Source organism: Pelodiscus sinensis, chromosome 1 (assembly GCF_052426305.1).
Source record: "Pelodiscus sinensis isolate ZL-2025 chromosome 1, ASM5242630v1, whole genome shotgun sequence".
Classification (NCBI taxonomy): domain Eukaryota; kingdom Metazoa; phylum Chordata; order Testudines; family Trionychidae; genus Pelodiscus; species Pelodiscus sinensis.
Window position 1 is genome coordinate 91,224,064 of NC_143052.1, and position 22,297 is coordinate 91,246,360.

The 22,297-nt window shown below is 43.9% G+C and overlaps 1 protein-coding gene across 7 annotated transcripts in view; it reads right to left on the reverse strand.

The window, feature by feature from the left end:
- Positions 1 to 21,154, reverse strand: part of ZC3H7B (zinc finger CCCH-type containing 7B) — a 57,599-nt gene extending 36,445 nt beyond the window's left edge. For 5 of the 7 annotated variants that reach the window (XM_089781036.1, XM_089781034.1, XM_075936202.2 and 2 more), the window contains exons 1-4: positions 20,935 to 21,154; positions 8,221 to 8,281; positions 4,014 to 4,047; positions 3,085 to 3,282 (exon numbers count right to left, since the gene is read on the reverse strand). In XM_089781036.1, coding sequence (XP_089637162.1) covers positions 3,085 to 3,282; positions 4,014 to 4,047; positions 8,221 to 8,273 — 285 coding nt within the window. In that variant the 5' untranslated portion in view covers positions 8,274 to 8,281; positions 20,935 to 21,154. Of the gene's footprint in view, positions 1 to 3,084; positions 3,283 to 4,013; positions 4,048 to 8,220; positions 8,282 to 8,451; positions 8,473 to 20,934 lie in introns of those variants that run through there. The other 2 variants (XM_089781041.1, XM_089781030.1) reach the window with 2 other exon arrangements.
- Between the last annotated feature and the right edge of the window lie 1,143 nt (positions 21,155 to 22,297).

Consider the following 22,297-nt stretch of genomic DNA (forward strand, 5'->3'; position numbering starts at 1 on the left):
TCCAACTATTTACTGCAGTTCACTGGGAACATATGCCATCAAAGCCCAGGAATATATTAGACAGAATTACATACATTCACACACACTGCACTATAAGAACATTCTAAAGGTTGCAGAGTCAAGCACGCAAAGGTTAAGAAATGCCAGAATTAAGGATGTTTGTGTGATCATAATTCAGCCCCTTCTGCGTATGCAGGAGTCTTTAATTACTTGATTCCATATTACTTTTCCAACAGGATCCCTGCACTAGTCAGTGTACAGAATGGCCCTGCTCTAAGGATGAATAAGGGATATGGTGTGAAGGGGCCTATTATTTGTAGAATTCCTGCACCATATATTGGGGGAGTCAGAAAATGTGAAAAGGTTGGACCTCCCTGGTCCGGCACCCTTGAAACCTGACTGGTCCTGAATGAGAGAGTTTGCCAGACCAGGGAACCAGCCTTTGCCTGCCCCGACACCCAGGGAGTGTAACCAATGCCATTAACCAATAACCAATAGCTTATCGGTTAATAGCTACACTCTAACATCCCTAGCTTCTATAAGCCTCTGTAGACGGAGATCCCCAGCCAGATTTACCTTTCGTGACTCGTTGTAGTCAGGACACTGCCATGATGCCTCACCTCCACTTACTAAGGGGGGAGGCCGAGGTGCATCATGGGACATATAGTCTGAATCTGCTGTACAGAGAACAAGACCCCTGAATTATCCTCCCATGAGGGACTACAACAGCATTTCAGAATCAACATATATCAGTTTTAGTTGAAATATTTCAAATTAAAAATTGTCCATAGAAACCCCCAACTCCAGACCCACCATGTTCACAACAGATCCAGATTAAATGTATTTTCTGAAGCATGGGGGGAAAGGATAATTTACAGAACAATGCTCCCAAGACTGCATTATTGTCACCTCTTCATTGCTCAGTGAAGAGGGAAAAACAACAAAAGAAAACTTGGAAATGGCAGAGGTGCTTAATGACTTATTTGTATTGACTTTCACCAAGAAGATAATGGTGACTGGAAGCCTAACATAGTGAATGCTAGTGGAAATAGGAATAGAAATGTAGCCGTGTTAGTCTGGTGTAGCTGAAACAAAATACAGGACTATGTAGCACTTTAAAGACTAACAAGATGGTTTATTAGATGATGAGCTTTCGTGGGCCAGACCCACTTCCTCAGATCAAATAGTGGAAATAGGGTATGTTTAGAAGTTAAAATAGGAAAATTACTTAGAGAAATTAGATGTTTTCAAGTCACCAGGGCCTGAAGAAATGCATCCTAAAATACACAAGGAGCGGACACAGGAGGTATTGGAGGTATCTGAGCCATTAGCTATCATCCATGATTTTTCAGAGAAGTTGGGAGAGATTCCAGAAGACTGGAAAAGGGCAAATATAGTTCCCATCTATAAAAAGGGAAATAAGAACCACCCAGGAAACTATAGACCAATCAGTTTAACTTCTGTGCCAGGAAAGATAATGAAACAAATAATTAAGGAATTCATCTGCAAACATCTGAAAGATAATAAGATGATAGGTAACAGCCAGTGCAGATCTGTAAAGAACAAATCATGTCAGACCAATCTGTTAGCTTTCTTTGATAGAATAACAAGTCTTGTGGATAAGGCAAAAGCGGTGGACGTGGTATACCTAGACCATGTGATATGGTCTCACATGACCATCTTATCAATAAACTAAAGAATACAACCTATATGAGGCTATTATATGGTGAGTGCATAACTGGTTGGATAACCATTCCCAGAGAGTAGTTATTAATGGTTCACAGTCATTAAAAGGGAATAACAAATGGGGTTCTACAGAGGTCTGTTTTGGGATCGGTTCTGTTCAATATCTTCATCAACAATTTTAAGATACTGGCATAGAGAGTATACTTATTAAATTTACAGATGATACCAAGCTGGGAGGGTTTGCAGGTGCTTTGGAAGATAGAGTCATAATTCAAAATGATCTGGACAAACTGGAAAAATGGTCTGAAGTAAATAGGATGAAGTTTAATAAAGTCAAATGCAGAGTACTCCACTTAGGAAGGAACAATCAGTTTCACACATACAGAATGGAAAGTGACTGTCTAGGCAGGAGCACTGCAGAAAGGGATCTAGGGCTCATAGTGGACCACAAGCTAAATATGAGTCAACAGTGTGACGCTGTTACAAAAAAAGCAAACATCATTCTGGGATGCATTAACAGTAATGTTGTGAGCAAGACATAAGAAGTAATTCTTCTGCTCTACTCTGAACTGATTAGGCCTCAATTGGAGTAGTGTGTTCAGTTCTGGGCACCACGTTTCAAGAAAGATTTGGAGAAGGTCCTGAAAAGAGCAACAGAGATGATTAAAGGTCTAGAAAACATGACCAATCAGGGAAGACTGAAAGAACTCGGTTTATTTAGTTTAGAAAAAAAGACTACTGAGAGGGGACATAATAGCCATTTTCTAAAAGGGTTTTTATAAGGAGGAGGGAGAAAAATTATTCACCTTGACCTCTGAGGATTCGACAAGAAGCATTGTGCTTAAATTGCAGCAGGGGAGGTTTAGGAAAAACTTCCTAACTATCAGGGTGGTTAAACACTGGAATAAATTGCCTAGGGAGGTTGTGGAATCTTCATCACTGGAGATATTTAAAAGCAGGTTGGATAGACATCTATCAGGGATGGTCTAGATCTTACTTGGTCCTGCCCTAAGGGCAGGGGAATAGGCTTGATGAACTCTCGAGGTCACTTCCAGTTCTAGTATTTTATGATTCTATGGGATACTTGAAGGAAATGGCCCTTTATAGTTCAGAACTTCACACCACCTCAACCTCTCCCCCAGCACAGTGATCTGTATTAGTGCACTCTCAAAGCCTGCATGGGCACCCTTTCATGCTTTCTGTCTGTATCTTGTGACACCAATGTCATAATGGGAAAAGTTCAGAGTTGCCTGCATTCCTCTTCCCATGCCAGAGAGCAGGAGGAGGAGTGGACAAGATCAATTCAAACCCACATCCTATGCATGTTCATCTCTTGGGTCTCCTCATGTGCTGAGGTTTTTTGCGCAGCTCTTGGGAATGGCTCTGGTAGGTGCTCACCATGGCAAAGTAGCAAGCAGCCCGGTTGACGTGCAGCTTACAGAGGAGCTCCACTGGAATGATCACCTCGTCTGAGGCTGCATAGTCTGCCACATTCAGCCCTTCTACATACTGCACCAGTGCCAGCTTGAAGTCCTTTTCTCGGAACAGGTCATTCCCTTCTGAAAAAAGGTTCCGCACCAACTTCTGCAGAAAGGCCTGGGAGGAGAGGGGGAGAGAGAATATGAAGAGAGTGAAATGGAGATTCATAGATTCCATAGAACAGGTCATTGTGATCATCTAGTCAGACCTCCTGCATACCATACACAGAAACTGTGAGGAGTTTCCCAACCCACCATCATCTTCACATGTGCTCTCAAGTCAAGTCCTGCTGTTAAGAAATTAACTCCCCACCCACAAATTCCATCTGTCTTCCAGTGAGGAGGCTAATTCAACCAAATCTCCTTCCCTCCCTTCACCCCAAATGCTCCCTCTCTTAGGGTATGACTAGACTGTGGGGGTTTTTGGGGATACCGGAGGCATCCTGAAAAAACTCTGCTGCCTCGTTCCATGAGGAAGAAGGGGGCTTTCAAAAGAGGAGGTTTTTCTGAAATTTGGCCCAGTCTAGACGAGCCAAATTTCAGAAAAGCCTCTTCTGACAAAAGTATCAGAGAAAGATATGCAAAATGCGGAGCACATTTTGCGTATCTTTTTCTGATAGCTCCTTGCAGTCTAGACATACCCTTAGAGGTTAACTCCTCCCAGTATTCTTCCCCAAAGACCTTCCACTATAGATAAATGGCACTAGACCACTCCCACAATGTAACTAGTCCCTCTTGGCTCTCAAATTCAAGGATGTTAGTTTATAACTTCTGTGCAACAGGACAACATGTATTGACCCCAAGCCACCATTATGTGGTTTCAAACGCCTTAAAAAAATCTTAAATTACCTCATAATCTTCTTGGCTTAAGGGTAATGTGGACCTGAGGAGAGAAGAGGACGGTTTCATGAAACAACATGCATCTCTTTCAGCTAAATTAGCAGTCTTCCTGGCTTTGTGTTATGGATTTCACTATGCATTTTACCCACATTTATCCTGATTACTTGTGTTGCTTGTGTGTCAAGAGGGCCCAGTTAGAGATCAGTGCCCCACCAAGGTAGGCACCCGACACACACAAGAGATGGTCACTGCCCCAAAGAGTTTACAGTCTGACTAAATTTAGAAGACTGCATTTTCATGATTATTTCCTGTGCAAATCAACTGCTCTGAGAGCTGCATTCAGGCAGCTAGGTTTCAATCCAGATCAGAACAGATAATGTCATGATAAAATGTTTTTATAAAAATAACACCAATTTTGTAAAGAACTTGGCACCAGTGAACGATGTTGGGTTTGTAGTCCCAGAACGCTGAAATCCTCAGTTTAGCCACAGAATAGGTAGGGCCCAGAGCGCAGCAAGATTCTTCCACACTTCCCCTACCAAAGGGTCCAATCCCTCCCATGGAGGGAGCACCTCTAAGAAGGGAGATAGGAGCTCTGATTCCATAGGCAATCATTACTTGCTTCTTGTGTGGAGACCCCAGCCAGGGGGCCCAGTAGTGCTGGTGGCTAGTGTGGTGAGAACACGTCCCACAACAGGACTGAGACCACACCATGTCATACAGACTGCCAAACAGCAGTCTGAAATTAAGGACTTTGGGTCAGTCCCAAGACGGGGCCAGACTAGAACAAGTGACCCAAAGATGAAAGACTCCATATCCCAAACCCAATCTTTAGATCAGCTAGTCACCTTCAAGAAAATGTCTTTTGTTTAAACATCACAAGATAAGCCATGTTCCCTCCCCTTGATCAACACACTGAAACCCAGATCCACAAGTGTTTCTTTTCCTTAGGGAAGAGAATGCCAGGCTCCCAAGGAAGTCCTTCATTTCCCCCAGCCCACCTTCGGAACACAATCACAATCATCTTTTTATCCTGATTCACTAGCCTGTCTTCTAGATCTCATCAGTTAATGAGCCTTAAAAATCAGCAAGAAAAAACTGTGTGGACTTCATGAATGAAGTGTGCATGTGGAGGGAAAAATCACCAGGCCACTAAAATTTGAAAGCGCTTCCTCCACAGTGACCCTTCGAACTAAGCCATTAAATGAAACTTACATTGCTCCAGGATCCAGGACCTGCTATACGTACAGGAATACTACTTCACTTTTCTACAGCACTTTCCAGATGAGACACTTTACAAATATGAATAAATTAAGCCTCTCAAATTCCGCTGTGAAGCACGTACTCAGTGGCAGAGTAGAGCCAAAATAGCACTGCGAGGCCAAAGCACCAGCGATGGTTTTAAAGTTCTCTCTCCCTCTTACAGATCAGTTTGTGGTATAAATACATACTATATACAGTAAACTTCTGATAATCCGGAACCTTTGGGACCTAGGTGGTGCCAGATTATTGGATATGCCGGACTATCAGAAGGTACTATAAAATGGTTTTATATATACACACATACACAGGGCTCCACAAATAACACAATCTACTCGCCTGTGGCAAGTAGACTGCAACCCGGAAGAGCCGGGTTCAGGCGATCTGTGCATGCGCAGAATGATCTGCGCATCTGCAGATCGCCGGACTGCACGGCTGGCGAGCAGGGGTCGCCACAGTTCGGCGAGCCGTGTGTGTGTGTGTGTGTGTGGAGAGAGACACACACACGGCTCGGCAAACAATGTAATCTACTTGCCCATGGCAAGTAGATTACACCCCGAAAGAGCCGGCGCAGAGCAATCTGCGCATGCGCAGAACCGCGCAGCTGGCGAGTGGGGCTCGCCGCCGCTCAGCGAGCCCTGTATACACACACACACACACACACACACACACACACACACACACACACAGTATATACAGTAGACTTCCGATAATCCAGAATCTATGGGACTTAAATGGTGTCGGATTATCAGATATGCCGGACTATCAGGAGGTACTATAAGCAGGTTATATATTTACTGTATACATTATATACTGTATATAAAGTGTTCTTAACCCTTTTTATTGTACATACTGTATACAGTATACTGTAATGTTTTAGATTTTTTTAAGCCTTTTTTACCCTTTTTGCTCAGTTCAGCTGCTGCCGCTATTACCTTGTGACTCATTTTTTGCCGAATCTCACTCACTAGGCTCTTGCCATTTTGATGCTGGACTATCAGGAGTGCTGGACTATTGGATGCCGGACTATGGGAGTTTTACTGTAAAGTGTTTTTAACCCTTTTTATTGTACCACAAGCACTGTCCAGCATCACACAATGCCAGTGGCCGAATGACTCAGTCCCGTCCGGTTTTGCCCAGCAGTTTGCTGCTGCCTTGTGACTTGTTTTTTGCCTAAGCTCACTCACTAGGCTCTTGCCATTTTGATGCTGGACTATTGGGAGTGCCATACAATTAGATGCCAGGCTATTGGAGTTTTACTGTACTATTGAAGAACTAGCCTTCTCAGCTTTCCATTAACATACAGCAATCTGCTGTAGCCATTTTAAGTCACAAAACTGACCTTCAAAACCCCTCCACATAATTCTCATTACCACCTTATTTCTCTCTAAGGTCAGAATTCCAGTGTGTGTGAGAGAGAGTTTACAGCAGGGCTACTCAACACGCAACCCATGAGCCACATGCGGCCTGTTTGTTTGCGGCCCATGGTGCAGTTTGAGTTTACATGGGGCTCAACATGCAACCCGCAGGTGCGATCCTTTGAACATGGCCTCCACTGGGAACACGCTCCACAATGGCGAGTCAATATAATGGTCTTCTGTTGATAGGTGTTTTCGTAGTTAAATTCCTGAACTGTCATTGCTCATTAAAAGTGTTGTCATATAGGTGGTAATTGGGTCAATATTGCACTTTATTAATATCAGCAGAACTGACTTAAATGGGGCCTGTGTGTTATGCAGTCTTGCCTTAATCTTTGTATTCATGCCTGTCAGTGTGAAAGAAGCTATTTGCATATATATTTGCATGTATACTCATCCACACTTATGTTGTGGCCCTCAGCATGTGCTGTGAACATCACTGTAGGCCCGGGGATTCCAAAGTTGAGTAGCCCTGGTTTACAGCATTTGCTAACTGAACTGTTGGAGAAAGAATATAAAGCTGTATTCCATGAGGAAGCAGCTTAGACTCCTAGCAGCTTCTAAACACTGTACAAACATTCGTCTCAAAATCTAGCAGTCCACAGGTAGTCACATAAGGATGGTCTGGAAATTAAGTCACACGACTGGCAGTTAAGGGATCTGGATTCTTTTCCTGACATTTGGTAGTCACTTCACCTCATGTGTCTTGGTTTCCTCATCTCTCAAATGAAGATACTACTGCATACCTACCTCATAGAGACAGTAAAAGGCTTCACCAGTGCTTTGAAATCCGCAGATGTAAGGCTTTGAAGGAGTTCAGATTGTTAATATTATTATTATTACTACTACTGCTACACTGGCTACTAAGGCTATGTCTACACTACAGAGTTTTTTTCAGAAAAACAGCTGTTTTGTGGAGCGTCCACAACTCAAGCATGTTTTTTTGAGTGGGGGGGATTGAAAAAACAGGGGGTTTTCCAGCTTAGGTATTCCTCATTCTATGAGGAAGAATGTCTTTTTGTGAAAGAGCTTTTTCGTAAAAAGGTGTGTGGGGACGGAGAAGAGGGGTTTTTTGTGCAGAAAGAGGAAAAAGCACAGGTGCCCAGGTGGCCATTCTGTTAAGGGCAATCAGAGCTTACTTTCGAGAGAGCATCCATGCAGTCTGGACACACACTTGCGCAAAAGCGCATCGCTTTTTTGATGCGCTTTTGCAGTGTGGATGCACTCTTGTGCAAGAAGTTTTTGCGGAAGATCTCGTCCGATAAAAGCTGCAGTCTAGACATAGCTTAAGAGTACATGGGAACGGAAGTAGTGGGCAAAAGCAAGATGGGAACTGGCATGACACGTTTTAAGTTTGGATATCTTGCAGGACTAGCAACACTTGGAAGTATCAGGACAAAAATCTCAGGATCTTTCCAAGCATCAGCCTTGGACCAGTGAACAGAATGAAAATAAAAAGTCTTATTTCTCCTTATACCATAAATTGCAAGGACCATCTTCAAAGTCAAAAGAAAATAGCAGTCAACCTTCTCACTTACTGAATGAATTGAAGTCCCTTCTCTATTTCCTCTTTCCTTTTCTGTCTCTCCATTATAGCCTCTGCAGAGAGAAAAATAGAAAACCAGGTATTACAGATCTTAGTGTCAAAGCAGCAGTACTGCATGTAAGAGCGTATAGCAGTAGCAAAATGTTCCAGAATGCCTTCCAGAGGCCTTGTGTATATCACCATACCCACCCGGTCACTCTACCTTTCACAACAACGTACTTACCACAGTGTCTTCCATGCAAAGGCTGCTCTCCCCTTGACTCCAGCTACTCTTCTCGTCCTAGTGGAGTACTGGAGTCGACGGGAGAGCACTTGGAGATTGATTTATTGCGTCTAGGCTAGGGATATTAAAATATGTTTACTGAAGTAAATGTGTAACTGCTGAAAGTGTCAGTGGTTACACATGGGGGAGGGAGCAATAGGCTCCTACTTACCCCCTCTGCTGCCTCTCATGCAGGCAGCGCAGGAGGATGGGCAGGAGACAACTCAGAAGCATCAATGGTGGGGGGAGAAGGCAGCTCCATGGGAACCTGTACACATGGGGAGTCGGCTCGTAAGTTTGCCCCTCCACACGGCTACCTCTCTGGCAGGCAGGCAGCACCACAGGAGCCGTTACACATGAGGAGCTGCTCCCGCTGGTCCCCCACGCTGCTGCCTCTGTGTCAGGGGCAGCAGCGCAGGGAGGCAGGTGGCTCTGTGGGAGCTGGTACATGTGGAATGTGTACACCAGCTCCCACCTTCCCCCACATCAGAGACAGCAGCATGGGAGGGGGGGGAGGGCTGCATGTAACCAGTTACACATTCACATCCCTAGTCTAGGCAGATGCAGTAAAGTGATCACGGGTGGATCGACTGCTACAGCATCAATCCACTGCATAGTGGAGACAAGGCCTGAAACACCAACATCTTTTATTTACCCACAACGTGGGAGGTAGTAGCAATGCAAACTCGCCACCCATGCATCTTCCCTTTCCTATATGCCACAATGCTGATTTGTAGGAGTCCACCCAATGGGGTGAAACAGGAATTCATTCCCACAGGGCCCATGCCAACAACAGTAGCATGTTGTTTGTGTGTCCAATGCAAGCATGGCATTCCCCAGGACCAGCCATGGCCTCAGGTTGATTCCATCCAGCCCCAAATGCACACGGAGGATGCCATTTTGAACAACAAAGTGGTGTCCCATGCACAGCACCATGCATGCAGATCTCTGCATGCACCGTATGTATGAGATCATGCCACATCAAGGATGCAATTTTGTATGCAAGAACAGAAATGCATAACTGACTAAAAATGCTATTGTGCACTATTGGCGAGCAGAGAAGCCAATTAGTGACAACGGTAATGTCACTAGTAACGGTGGTTGTTCACTAGAAAATTAACAACGACCTTTGCCTCCACTAATTTAATGTAGGCCAGCATTTCCCAAACTGCGGTCTGCGGCCTGGTACCAGTCCATGGAAAAAAAATACCAGGCCTTAGCATGGCTGCCGGGGTGTTCTGGGCTCCCAGATTTCCCGTGCGGCGCCGGGTCCCCCAAGCCCTGGGCCGGGCTGGATGGAGGATGCAGCTGGGATTGCTGGATGGCGGCGGTCTCCGTGCATCTCCCCGCCAGGGCTCGGAATAACGAGCAGGATCCCAGGCAGCACTTACTTCCTCGGTGGGTGGGTGGGTGAGCAAGTTTTGCCTGGTCCTAGCACCCTGCCACCTTCTAGCTCCTCCAGAGCAAAGGGGGTAGGGGCTGAGAGCTGCCAGCCCATGCCTGGGGGCGGGCTCTCTGCACTGGCAGCACAACTCTTGGGCATTGCTGGGAGAGTGCAGGCCACTTGGCAAGGGTGGCGGTAGGCCCCGGGGAAAGGGCTTTGTCTCCTCGATGCGCACGCGTTTTCATGCGGCCAAGCCTGTGTCATTGGTTTTCCTGTCACGTGACACAGCAGCCTCGACTTGTTTCTGCACGGTCTAACAACATGCACGTCTTCTTAGGTTAACTGCTTAAGTTTTCTTTGTTTATTTTCAATTAAATACCCTCGTTTTCATCTTCAGTATGGATAAATGGCTGAAGAATGTGACTGGAAATACAACTAATAAATGTTCGAATGATGTGCAGCCTAATACAAGAGAGAATAAGAAGATAAAAACGCCTTGGACCCGCAATTATTCCGATGAGTATTTGAAATTTGGTTTTATAAGTGTTGGTAGTGATAATCACTTGCCATTATGTATAATCTGTCAAGCAGAACTATCCAATTAGTGCATGAAACCATCAAAACTGAAACGTCATTTGGAATGCAAACATCCAGAATACGCAAGTAAGCCCATAGATTTTTTCATAAATAAGAGAAATGAATCATATTTTGCTAAAAAAAGAATGAAAAGTGCACTTTCTATGTGCTCTTCAAATGAAAGCTTTGTGTTGGCTTCATATGAAGTTTAAAACTAATAGTTGAGACAGATTATCCACATACTGTTGGCGAAAAGTTAATACTTCCTGCATTGCATATTATTACATCCCGTATTTATGGAGGAAAAAAAGGAAATCAGTTGGGTTCGCTGTCTTTACCAAACAATACAGTGACACATAGAATTGAAGATATGGCGACAAATATTGAAGAAACTCTCGTACGTCAAATACAGAATAGTCAGTTTTTTGCATTACAAGCGGGTGAAAGCACTGATAAAGCTGAAACTGCCAATTTGATGTGTTTTGTTAGATATGATTACAAAAGCTCCGTTCAAGGAGATCTCTTATTTTGTAAGCCACTTCCAACAAGACCAACGGCTGCTGAAATTTTTAATCTAATCGATGATTTTATTATTCAAAGCGATATTGACTGGAAAAAAAGTGTTGGACTGAGCAGTGATGGGGCTCGAGCAATGGCAGGGCCTCGCACTGGTCTTGTCCCATGGATTCGAGCTGTAGCGCCAGACTGTGCATGGGTGCACTGTAGTATTCACAGAGAGGCACTAGCTGTGAGAATTATGCCATCACTTTTGAGTTCCACTCTTCAAGAATGTGTGAAGTTTATAAATTATATATAATCTCGTCCTTTGAATTCCAGAATCTTTACTGCTTTGTGCAACAAATTAGGAAGTGAACTTGAGCATCTCTTACTACACTGTAAGGTTCGCTGGCTGTCGAAAGGAAACATTTTGAAATGACTCTTTGAAATGAAGGATGAAGTTTTATTGTTCTTGGAGTGACACCCTTCGTCGGCAAGGTGTTATATTTACATTTAAAGACATATTTCATGAATTTGATTGGCTAATAATGGTGGCTTACTTATGTGACATATTTTGTCTTTTAAATGACTTAAGTTACAAGGCACTAAAATTAATATTTTCAAAGTTCATGAAAAACTTCGTTTATGAGCACAGCAAGTTAACAAGAGAAACTTTAAATCTTTTTGTACTTTAACTGAATTACAAGAAAAATATGCTGAAACTAATATCTCAGATGCGATTTCTGCAGCAATCCAAGAACATCTTTTGAGGCTAACATCAAGCTTAAATGAATATTTTCCTTCAATTGATGCCAGTAAAATGTGCATTAAGAACCCGTTTACTATGGACACTGAAAACGAAGAAATATTATAACCAAATGCATCAGAAGTGGATTCATTAATTGAACTTCCCTGTGACTCTACTTTAAAAGAGAACTTTGATAAACTCTCCTTGACTGATTTTTGGTTGAGCTGTAGAAATGAATATTCACATTTATCTGAGAAAGCAGTCAAATTCGTAATGCCTTTCATCACAACATATAAGTGTGAAACTAGTTTCTCGTCTTTGGTTTTATTAAAAAATAAATATAGAAATAGACTGAATGTTGAACCAGATTTGAGGATAAAACTTTCTTCTTTTGCTCCTGACATAAAGTTGCTATGTGGTGCAAAACAACATCATCCTTCCCATTAGTACTCTTTTTAGTTATTTAAAAGCTATAAAGTGCACACATAATAAATGACTTATATTCAGCTCATTCAATTATAAATGAACAAACTTTACAACTGTTAAAATTCTACTGGTTAAATTGTAATTAAGGTAATAACAATAAGTTAGGCAGTATTTTATATCAAGATTTATATTATGTACTATTATTATTGTGAATAAATAATAAACAGTGAAAATTTATTCATTTTTCATATGCACTTATATTTTTGGGCTGCAAAAAACAGTGCTGGGAAAAAAAAGGGTTCCAACTAAAGTAAAAAGTTTGGGAAACCCTGGTCTAGTCAGCTTTCTATCCATCTTACAGTCCATTTATCCAATCCATATTCCCTTAACTTGTTGGCAAGAATATTGTGGGTGACCATATCAAAAGCTTTGCTAAAGTTGGCACTGGGGGCTTTGGGAGGACCAGAAACAATTTGCATATTCATTATTTGCTTAATGAATATGCAAATGAATGTTACCAGTCCTCCAAAAGCTCATCAATGGATTTACTGGGCCCTGGTGTCAAAAAAGTTGGGAACCCCTGATGTAGGCTACGAAGCAGCCAGATGATAAACTCTGATCACTACTTACCAGGTTAGATTTAAACCTGGTGTACGATGGGGGGGGGGGGGGGTTTCAGATAACCCAGGGACACGGGTAAATTGTCTGCAGTATTTCACAGATGTAAGCACCACGGAAGCTGAGGAACTGATTTGTGCAGTACACATAAAAGAACAAGGATGTAACTGGATAAAGAGTATTTCAAGCTCACTATCAGAAAATGTTTCCTTACAATGACACCTGTTACGATAAAGGAATATTCTCCTAAAGAAAGTGGTGAAAGCCCCACCACTTAACATGGAATAGACAAAGACCAGGGGATGCTACTATAGAGAACAATCCTACATTGGTCAAGATTGGAGAAGACCAGGTTGGTCACCCATTCTCTTTCACCTCTATTTTCCATGACTCTATGGATGCAAACATGTTAATCACACAAAAGGATCAACATTCTCCCTACCTTAGATTTGAGAAGAGGGAGACCTAGAAGGCCTGTTCTCAACTGAAGTGGGCTAGGGTTGCCACTGAACAGATTATGGAAAAAAAAAATCAGTCACTCCTCCAACTCCACACCAAAGCATTCCAGAGATATGGCCTATTCTTATTTACATTAAGGCCATTTTCACCCATTGTAAATGTTCTTTATATTAAAGCCAGAACAGGTTAAAGAAGCCTTGTGGTAAATGAGCATTAAGCCCTTGATGCCTAAGTAGGAAATGGCAATAGAATCCAACCATTACTACTTATTGAAGCCCGCTCACCATGCTCTGCACTGTACAAAGCTTAGAGAAAGTCATGGCCTCTACTCCAAGGAATCTTCCTTGTAAAACTGGATAGACATTAGTGCTCAGATATGTAACACATGAGAGATCAGCAGGTAAAGTAGGGCAGATCACTTAAATCTCTTTGGAGATTCCCTTCACTAGGATTTGTGAAAGAAAGTCAACTTTATAAAGGATCGGGATGAGGAGAGAAAAAAAAAGTCTGATGCAAATAAAGGGATTGTTACAGGAAAAGTAGAAGAAGGTATGAAAGCCAGAGTTGGAGATGGCTACAAAGGGAGCAGAGAAATAGGAGGTTTGGGCAGAACAAAATGAACCAGAGGAGTAGTAATAAGAAATGCAGGCAGGTGCCAAACTGGGCAGGGCCTTGAAGAATGAGGTTGGGAAGCAGGTACCTGCCCCAAGTGACCAGAGGCCACATCCAAAGAGTAGAGTGGCATAGTTCAAGCAACAGGTGAAAAATACTATTTTAGCATTAGCATTTTGGATGGACTAGACTCAGGCATGTCAAACTCGAAGCTTACTGAGGGCTGCAAAAACAAAAACGGATAGCGTTGAGTGCCACCTAGGGTTCCCAGATGTTTGTTGAGCAAAAGAACCAACCAACTAACCAACCCAAAAAACCTTTGTAAGTTTAAGATTTTGCATAAAGATATAATTATTCATGCAATTGCAAAAAATTGACATTTATTGATATAAAATTAATATACATTTTGTGGTTTTTATTTGGGAATAAATAAATAAAAACAAAGTATTAACAAAATAACCCTTCCTCTCCCCCAGAGCCAAGTACTCCCATACCCCCGTTCTAACCCAATCTCTCTCCACTCCCCCAGAGCCAACCCCCCAACCTAATGTCTCCCTCCTCCCCCAAAGCCAGCCCCTCCAACCTAATGCCTCACCCTCCTCCACAGCTAGGCTCTCCCAGCCCCCCCCCCATCCTAATACCTGGGTCCCAGAGTCGACATTGCTGCCTGAGGCGCTGGAGTGGCGTGAGCGCCTGCTGGAGCGCTCAGCACAGAGCACCCAGCCAGCCATGAGCGCGTGTGCAGAGCAGCCCGGCTGGCTGTGAGCAGGCACTTGGCCATGTGCTCCAAGTGGCAAGCAGGCCGCACTTCATTCTTTTAGAAAAATGTTCTGGGGGCTGTAAAAAGATTCGATCAGGCCACATGTGGCCCTCCAAACACCAGTTTGACATTCCTGGACTAGAAGAAAGAATCAAAGAAGCAAGAGAGGAGAACACTATAATAAATGAGGCAAGAGATTATCAACGTACAAACAAGGACTTTTAGCAAAAGGGATGGAGACTGGATGGATGTCAGAGAGGTTGTAATAGAGGAACCAGTGAGATCTATCAACAAGGTGGGTGTTGGGCGAGAGAGAGAGAGAGAGATGTAACAATGAAATTGTGAGCCTGGAATGACAGAAAAAAGAAGGCTTGAAGAGGGGAGGTTATGGACTTGAATTTTGGCCAAACAGTTTGATTTGATGTCAGGAAGAGATAGATTTATGAATGATCTACACAGAGACGGTAGTTGAAGTGATGAGAAAAATAAGGTCACTGAAGGATGAAGTAAAGAAGGAGATGGAGATCCCTAAATCAAAGACCCTTCAGAGACATGACAGAGAGGGAGAAGAGATGGAGAAGCCATCACCAGAGACACTGAAGCAGCAATTAGAAAGGCTAGAAAAGCAAGAGAACACCGAATCACAAAAAAAAAATCCAGAGAGGAGAGAATGTAGAAGAAGAGGGAGTTAGCGGCCTTCTCAGACAACTGCTTTGTTTTCATATCCTTTGCTCTGTCTATAAACCTGGTGCACTGGAAACCATGGTGAGAGCAATCAAACATTGGCAGGTCATTGCAAAGCAAGTAGCAATAAGCGACACAGAAAAAAATGCTGTCGCAGTGCTCTGAACTCCTATTTATCCATACACCAAGTACAACATGAGCAGCAGCTGTGAAAGCTTCATGTACACATCTCCTAACTCAACCTCTGCCACTTGTTCAACCATATTCTCAAGGGACTACAAGGAGGAATCGGGGGTGAAGGAAGAGTTCAGCCTCCATTCTGTTACATCCTTAGCCTCCTGGCTCAGACACACCACAAGGTGTCCAAATGCGGCATAGACAGGGGTTACAACAAGAACAGTACTAGGATCATGACATATTTCACACAACTGAAAAACGCTGTAAATGGAAAATTATTTTCAGTCATGAGGGCTGCAGGACTGTCACGGTGGTGACAATATGATAGACACCGTGCCCTTTCAGACTGAGCAAGGAAGCACTGACAATCTATCGCAACACCCTCCATCCCAGCACAGCAAGCCTAATCCTGGCTAGGAAACCAGGGGAGGCCCTAGGCATAGGGGGGGCTGTAGAGCCAACCTGCCCCATACTCACCCTGCAGCAGCGGTTCTTATCCCACAGAGCTCAGCCTGGTTCCCTGCTCTGGGGTGTTTTAACCAGGGATACAGGTCACGGTGCTGCTCAGGTTTAGGGCTGGAAAATCCCATTTAATTTAACCGATTAAAGGGTAGGCGAGCGGACTCCCACCCACCACGAGCAGGTACTGCTCCATCATCGGTTAGAGCAACCCCTGCCTACGGGGCGCCCAGACTCACTGTAGACAGAGGCTATTCTGGCCTGAATGTCGAAGCAGCCACCTGTCTTTGGGAGGCGGGGAGCTGCTCCAGCCCCCGACAGTTAACCTTAACTGGTAAACCTCATCCATTAAAGGTGAGGATTACCAATTAATTGATTAAACCTTCACATCTCTACTCAGGTTCAGCCTGGCTGTCACTCCCCCATGATGCATACCTCATGACTCATGATTCCTACCCATTATTTTACATGCCATTTCCCCTTAAACTCATGATTTTTACTAACATTATCATGACTGCTCTGTGATTTTTGATAAAACTGCCAAGACAAATCTGCACCCATGGTCATTACTGACTAGAGGCTGGGCTGGAGTCACTGACTTTGTGGGGAAAAGGTTCAGTAACGCTTCTTTGATCCCCTAGAGTTGAGTTCCCCTTGGAGCTCTTTTCAGATTTCTCCTCTTTTTCACCACTTTATCTAAGGTAAAGGCTTTCTTCCCCCCTTATCTAACCAGCCACTTATACTCTTTCCACACGCCACATGCCTTCCCTCCAGAGTGCCCCACTTCCATGTCTCCACAGCCTAATCTAACTCTGCTGTGATCCTCATACCAAACCACTGCTCCTTACTAGGGATGTTAAATATCGGTTAATTGAATAGTCGAGTAACCTCATGAATTCTTATCAGTTACTCGACTATGCTATAGTCCCTGGACATGAGGCTGGCAGCCAGTGCACTCCAGCCCCACTCCCAAGGAGCTCCCTGCCACTCTGTGCTGCTGCCTTTGCATCAGAGGCAGCAGCACGGGGTGGCAGCAGCCCCTGCCTCGGGAGATGGGGGGTGAGTTCCTGAACCCAGCGCGAACCAGAACTGAGCCAGGCTGCCTGCCCGCCTTGCTCCTAATACACTTTAAATGCAGGGTAGCAGTGGGGATAGGTCCCAGACCCGGCATGAGCCAGTACTGAGCCGGGCTGCTGGTCAGCCTGCTAAAAAGTGTAGTGGTGGGAGGAGGGGAGAAAGTGTGTGTAGTCTATAGCAATAACCTATAAGCTTTTGCTTATCGGTTATTCGGTTAATCGACTATACTATTACAGGCAGTCCCCGGGTTACGTACAAGATAGGGACTGTAGGTTTGTTCTTAAGTTGAATTTGTATGTAAGTCGGAACTGGTACATATTGTAGGAGAAACTCTAGCCAAACATTTCTCCAGAGCTCAGTTTTATTCTCCCACACCTCACTTCCCTCAGTCCTTTATTCTCAAGCTGAGGTGTCTGCTGAGAAAAGCCGCTCTGCGTCTCCCTGGTCTGCTGGGGGTGGGCACTAGCTTCTCGTCTCCCTGGTCTGCTGGGGGGAAGCAGCTAGTACGGGGTTGCCTCACCCCATTTGTAAGTAGGGATCTGATGTAAGTCGGATCCATGTAACCCGAGGACTGCCTGTACATCCCTACTGCTTACTGCATAACTCTGGATAATAGACCACTATCTCCTGCTGAACCCTACATGCTCCCTACTCTTCTCTGTACTGCCCTCTGTGCCTGAAAGGTGCTCTTGCCTCACTGCACCCCAAGTATAGTCACCATTTCAATGGCCTTTCTACACAGCTAATCACAACTCACCTACCCTGCATAGTTAAGCAATCTCCTATACTGGTGACCCTGATCACTCATTTGCTGTTGAACCCTCCCACACCTTTTCATGCTTCTCCACCCTGTTTTATATAACCCCACATACAAGAACAGACTTCCTTTGTCCCACTGTTCTGCAATCCTATCCACTCCTTTATACATCATAGACATGCCATTTCCCTCGAGTAAAGCCCTGCATGGTTACAAAATCTGATCTGAATCCACCTCTGTATCCTCAAAAAAATGAGCTGCAGATATCTGCAGATTTGCAGGGCTCTAATCATGAGGCTGACCCCACTCTCCCATTCTTCCTCCACAACTGCTGTGACCCGCCCTTCTGACCATTCCCCATTCCACATTTTACTACTCCCCCTGCTTCTTTTGCTGCTACCCACTCTATAAGTCTGACCACTTCTCCATCTCCCTCTGCTATTACTTTCTCTGTCAGCCTGATTGTTTCTCAGTCCCTCTCTGCCATGTCCCATCCTACACTTCAAACTTCAAATCTGCTAATATGAAATGCCAGCAATCCAAATACTAGCAACACGTGGAGCACCTGGAGTTCGTGGCATGTCATACCGTAGCTGACACAACAGTTTAAGTATAAAAAACCTGTTTTAAAGAATGCATAGTTTTGATTTTTTAAAGAAAAAACAGAAAGCCTTGCTATATCACATGCAAAAACCATAATATCTGCTCCCGAGAATCAGCATCATGGTATGAATCTTGGTCCTTCACAAACTTCTACCACTTGAGCCAAAGAGGTTAACCTGTTACCATCTGTGAGGATTAACACTAGAGGGGGACTTTACACATATTTTGCCAAGAGGTTACAAACTATTTGCTAATATTCTGCTGCTGTCTAGTAATCATGACTAAGTTCTCTCTCTGGCTCTAGAAGAGAAATGTGGTCTTGCATTTGGTAACCAAAGCACTTAGATTTGGCACATTCAGTATGAAAGACAGTATGTCTCAGAGGAAAAGACTTGAGTCTGCTATATTAGAGATCTGACTTTTATTCCCAATTTACTCTGTGCAAAGTTTGTTAATATATTTGAAAATGAAGATTGAGAAGGCTAATAGTAGATTGCTTTCCAAGTTTGGTTACAATCCTTTGATCAGTAATATGGGCTATAAACACACTGAAATATAAATGGCACACAGTAAAGGTGAAACCACAACTCGTGGTCTTCTCACTCACAGCTTTCCGTAGGCACACAGTATTTAGATAAGGCGTTGTTAATGTGCAGAAATGTACCTGATTTAGTGCAGCAAAACTGACATCCTCAAGCAGTTCAAATACAGAACATTTTGTACACCTAGAGAGTTCTGCCCAATCCTGCATGTTTTGTCATCTTTTAGTCCATGTGCTTTAACTCTTCTTCAGTCCAACTCCACTGTGACCCCTTGTCCACCCTGTAAGCCTCACCACCTCATCCTGTGCTCTGCTCTCCATGGCTGTGTCTAGACTGGCAAGTTTTTCCGCAAAAGCATCTGCTTTTGCAGAAAAACTTGCCAGCTGTCTACACTGGCCGCTTGAATTTCCGCAAGAACACTGACTTCCTACTGTCTGAAATCAGTGCTTCTTGCAGAAATACTATGCTGCTCCCGTTCAGGCAAAAGTCCTTTTGCGCAAAGCTTTTGCACAAAAGGGCCAGTGTAGACAGCTCAGATTTGTTTTGCACAAAAAAGCCCCGATCGTGAAAATGACGATCGGGGCTTTTTTGTGGAAAAGCACGTCTAGATTGGCACGGACGCTTTTCTGCAAAAAGTGCTTTTGCAGAAAAGCGTCCGTGCCAATCTAGATGCTCTTTTCCGCAAATGCTTTTAACGGAAATCTTTTCCGTTAAAAGCATTTGTGGAAAATCATGCCCTCTAACATGCCCCAGCCTATATGCTTCCAATGCATCCAGACACCCAAGTCATCAGTGAGTCTGGCAAGATGGCATCTCTAGTTACAACCTCTGGGAAAGAAATACGGGGCGCTTCTGTAGCCACCCCCGTGCCTAAAGCACCTACGTGCCCACCACCCGTATTTAAAAGCACAAACAATTCCATGAGGACCTGCACTGGATAGGCAGCCAGTGCACAAAGCTCTGGGGACCCCCCCACTGTCCAGGCCACCCCAGTTCCTGTGCCCCGATGCGGAGGCCTGGCCCCACCTTACAGCAGGTTTCCCCCTCCCGTCAGTGGGTGGCATTTCAGTGCCACACGCATCCAAGAGGGCAGGGGGATTCCCCGGCCACTCCAGCCCTTCTCCCGCCCCCTGCCCCACTGAGCACATCAGCCTCTGGTTTGATTTCCCCAGAACAAAGTCACCTCCTCCACCCCCAGCTCGGGCTCCCTCCCCGCCCGCAGGCCGCCGAGCCCCGGGCTCGCTTAGCACACGCAACGGGCGGCAGCAGCATCTCGGGCGGGCACACGCGATAGGCAGCGCCGCCTTCCTTTGGCGGCTACAAACATCTCCCGTCTAGTCTTCTGGGCGTTGATCCCCCTGAAATCAGCTCTCTCTATTGCGGGGGGGGGGGTCTCTCCCATCACCAGTATGGCCCAGCTCCCTCACCCCCTTAAAAACAAGTCCCAGGCAATTTCAACAGCCACTTTCCCCCCCAATCACATATTTTCAAGTTTTAGGAGACGACTTAAAAGGAGGGGGGGGGGGTTAATTCCCCTATCCAGACCCGTAAGAAGGATCAAAGACTACAAGCACCATTTCTTATTTGATGGACTTTCCAAACCCCGAGGAACGAACATATGAAAAGCTATTTCACAAGCATTTCTTTGCTGTTTCAAGGGGTTTATGCCCACAAGAGAGAAAACTGCAGACAAAACACAGGATAGAGCTTTGAAATATTAAAAGCACAGACATCTCAAACCAATTAATACCCAGTGGTCGCATCAACCCTAAGGGGCTTTTTTAGCTCGTTACTAACTTTTAAACTCCAGTTACAGTTTTTCAAAATGAGATTAGGATCTTTAACAATTATTTCCTGCAAGCCCCACATTTTTTGGTGGAAGGTGGCCTCGAACATAAATTTTCTCTATTTTTTTGCTACTGCAAAACATTTTCTCTATTTAATTACTATGAGAAAGGGAGGATTTTACTAGTGTAAATAATATTTAGATTTTTCTTCCTGTTTTCCCGATCTGTCCCTTTTATGTCTAGTTAGAAAAAAATCCCCCAAAAATAAAGGACTCACCTCTGCTTGAGTTTTTCCCCACTCACACTACGTATAACTTTCCTTGATAAATGGTATGATATTACTAGAGATATTATTATAGTATTATTACTATTAGTAATAATAATAGTAAATGTTATTTAATTACAGAAGGAAGCATTCTGCTTCCGGATCTGCTGCCCCTGCAGCTCCCTCCATGTGCCTCCTGGTCTCTTTACTTTCATTTCCAGGTCTCTCTCTTTCCCTCAGCAGTAACAACAGCTTCCCCTAGGTCCTAAAGATAACCGATTTCGCCTAACTAGATGCCTCCCTCATGGCACTGGAAATCGGTTATCTGATTTTTATCAAGATAATTGCCTTGCTACCAAATTGTCAACACGTTTGTGAGAGTTGATATTATTTTGATCACTGATTTCAATAGATTTACTGCTCTTTTTAATAATACATATAACAGGCCTGGACACTTTGCATATTCACTTGAGTAAGTTTATGCAAACAAGGTGTAACATTGAAGTCAGCAGTGACATATGCCACTTAAAGGACCACCACCATATTTGTGCACTGGGACTATCACATGCATGAAGTTAAGCCACTCCAGATGCCTACATGGTTTGCAGATGAGGGCTATGAAAATTAGAGATGGCAATTGGCACTGTTATGGGATTGTTCTTCACACTACATTATTAAACTCATTCTCAGAACAAAAGACACAAGCAACACACTGAGTTTCAGCTATTTTCAAACTCCTAGATGGCTTCTAGTGGGGACTGATTGTCTGTCACTAGAATATCAGTTGTGAATTAATTTTTGCCTTTTTGTCAAATCCACACATATTTCTAGTTTAGGCCCTGATCTACAGGAAGTTCCCTGCAGGCAGAACCCTGTATCCATTTGAAATACCACTATTTTCAAAGAACTCCATTTGGATCCAATTCTAGGATGGGGGTTTAATCAAACACCACTGTTTCCCCCTCCCCTAGAAACAATATTTTTAGTGGCAGATATTTCTTTTCAGACCAGTTCTGGAAATACAAGATATAACGGCTGTGTCTACACTGCATCCCTTTTTCATAAAAGGGATGCAAATTAGATGTATCGCAATTGCTAATGAAGCGGGGATTTAAATCTCCCCCGCTTCATTAGCATAAAAATGGCTGCCACTTTTTTCTGGCTCGGAGCTTTGCCAGAAAAAAGCGCCAGTCTAGACGCGGATCTTTCGGAAAATAAAGTCTTTTCCGAAAGATCCCTTATCCCTTATTTTAAGAGGGATAAGGCATCTTTCGGAAAAGGCTTTATTTTCCAAAAGATCCGCATCTAGACTGGCGCTTTTTTCCGGCAAAGCTCCATGCCGAAAAAAAGCGGCAGCCATTTTTATGCTAATGAA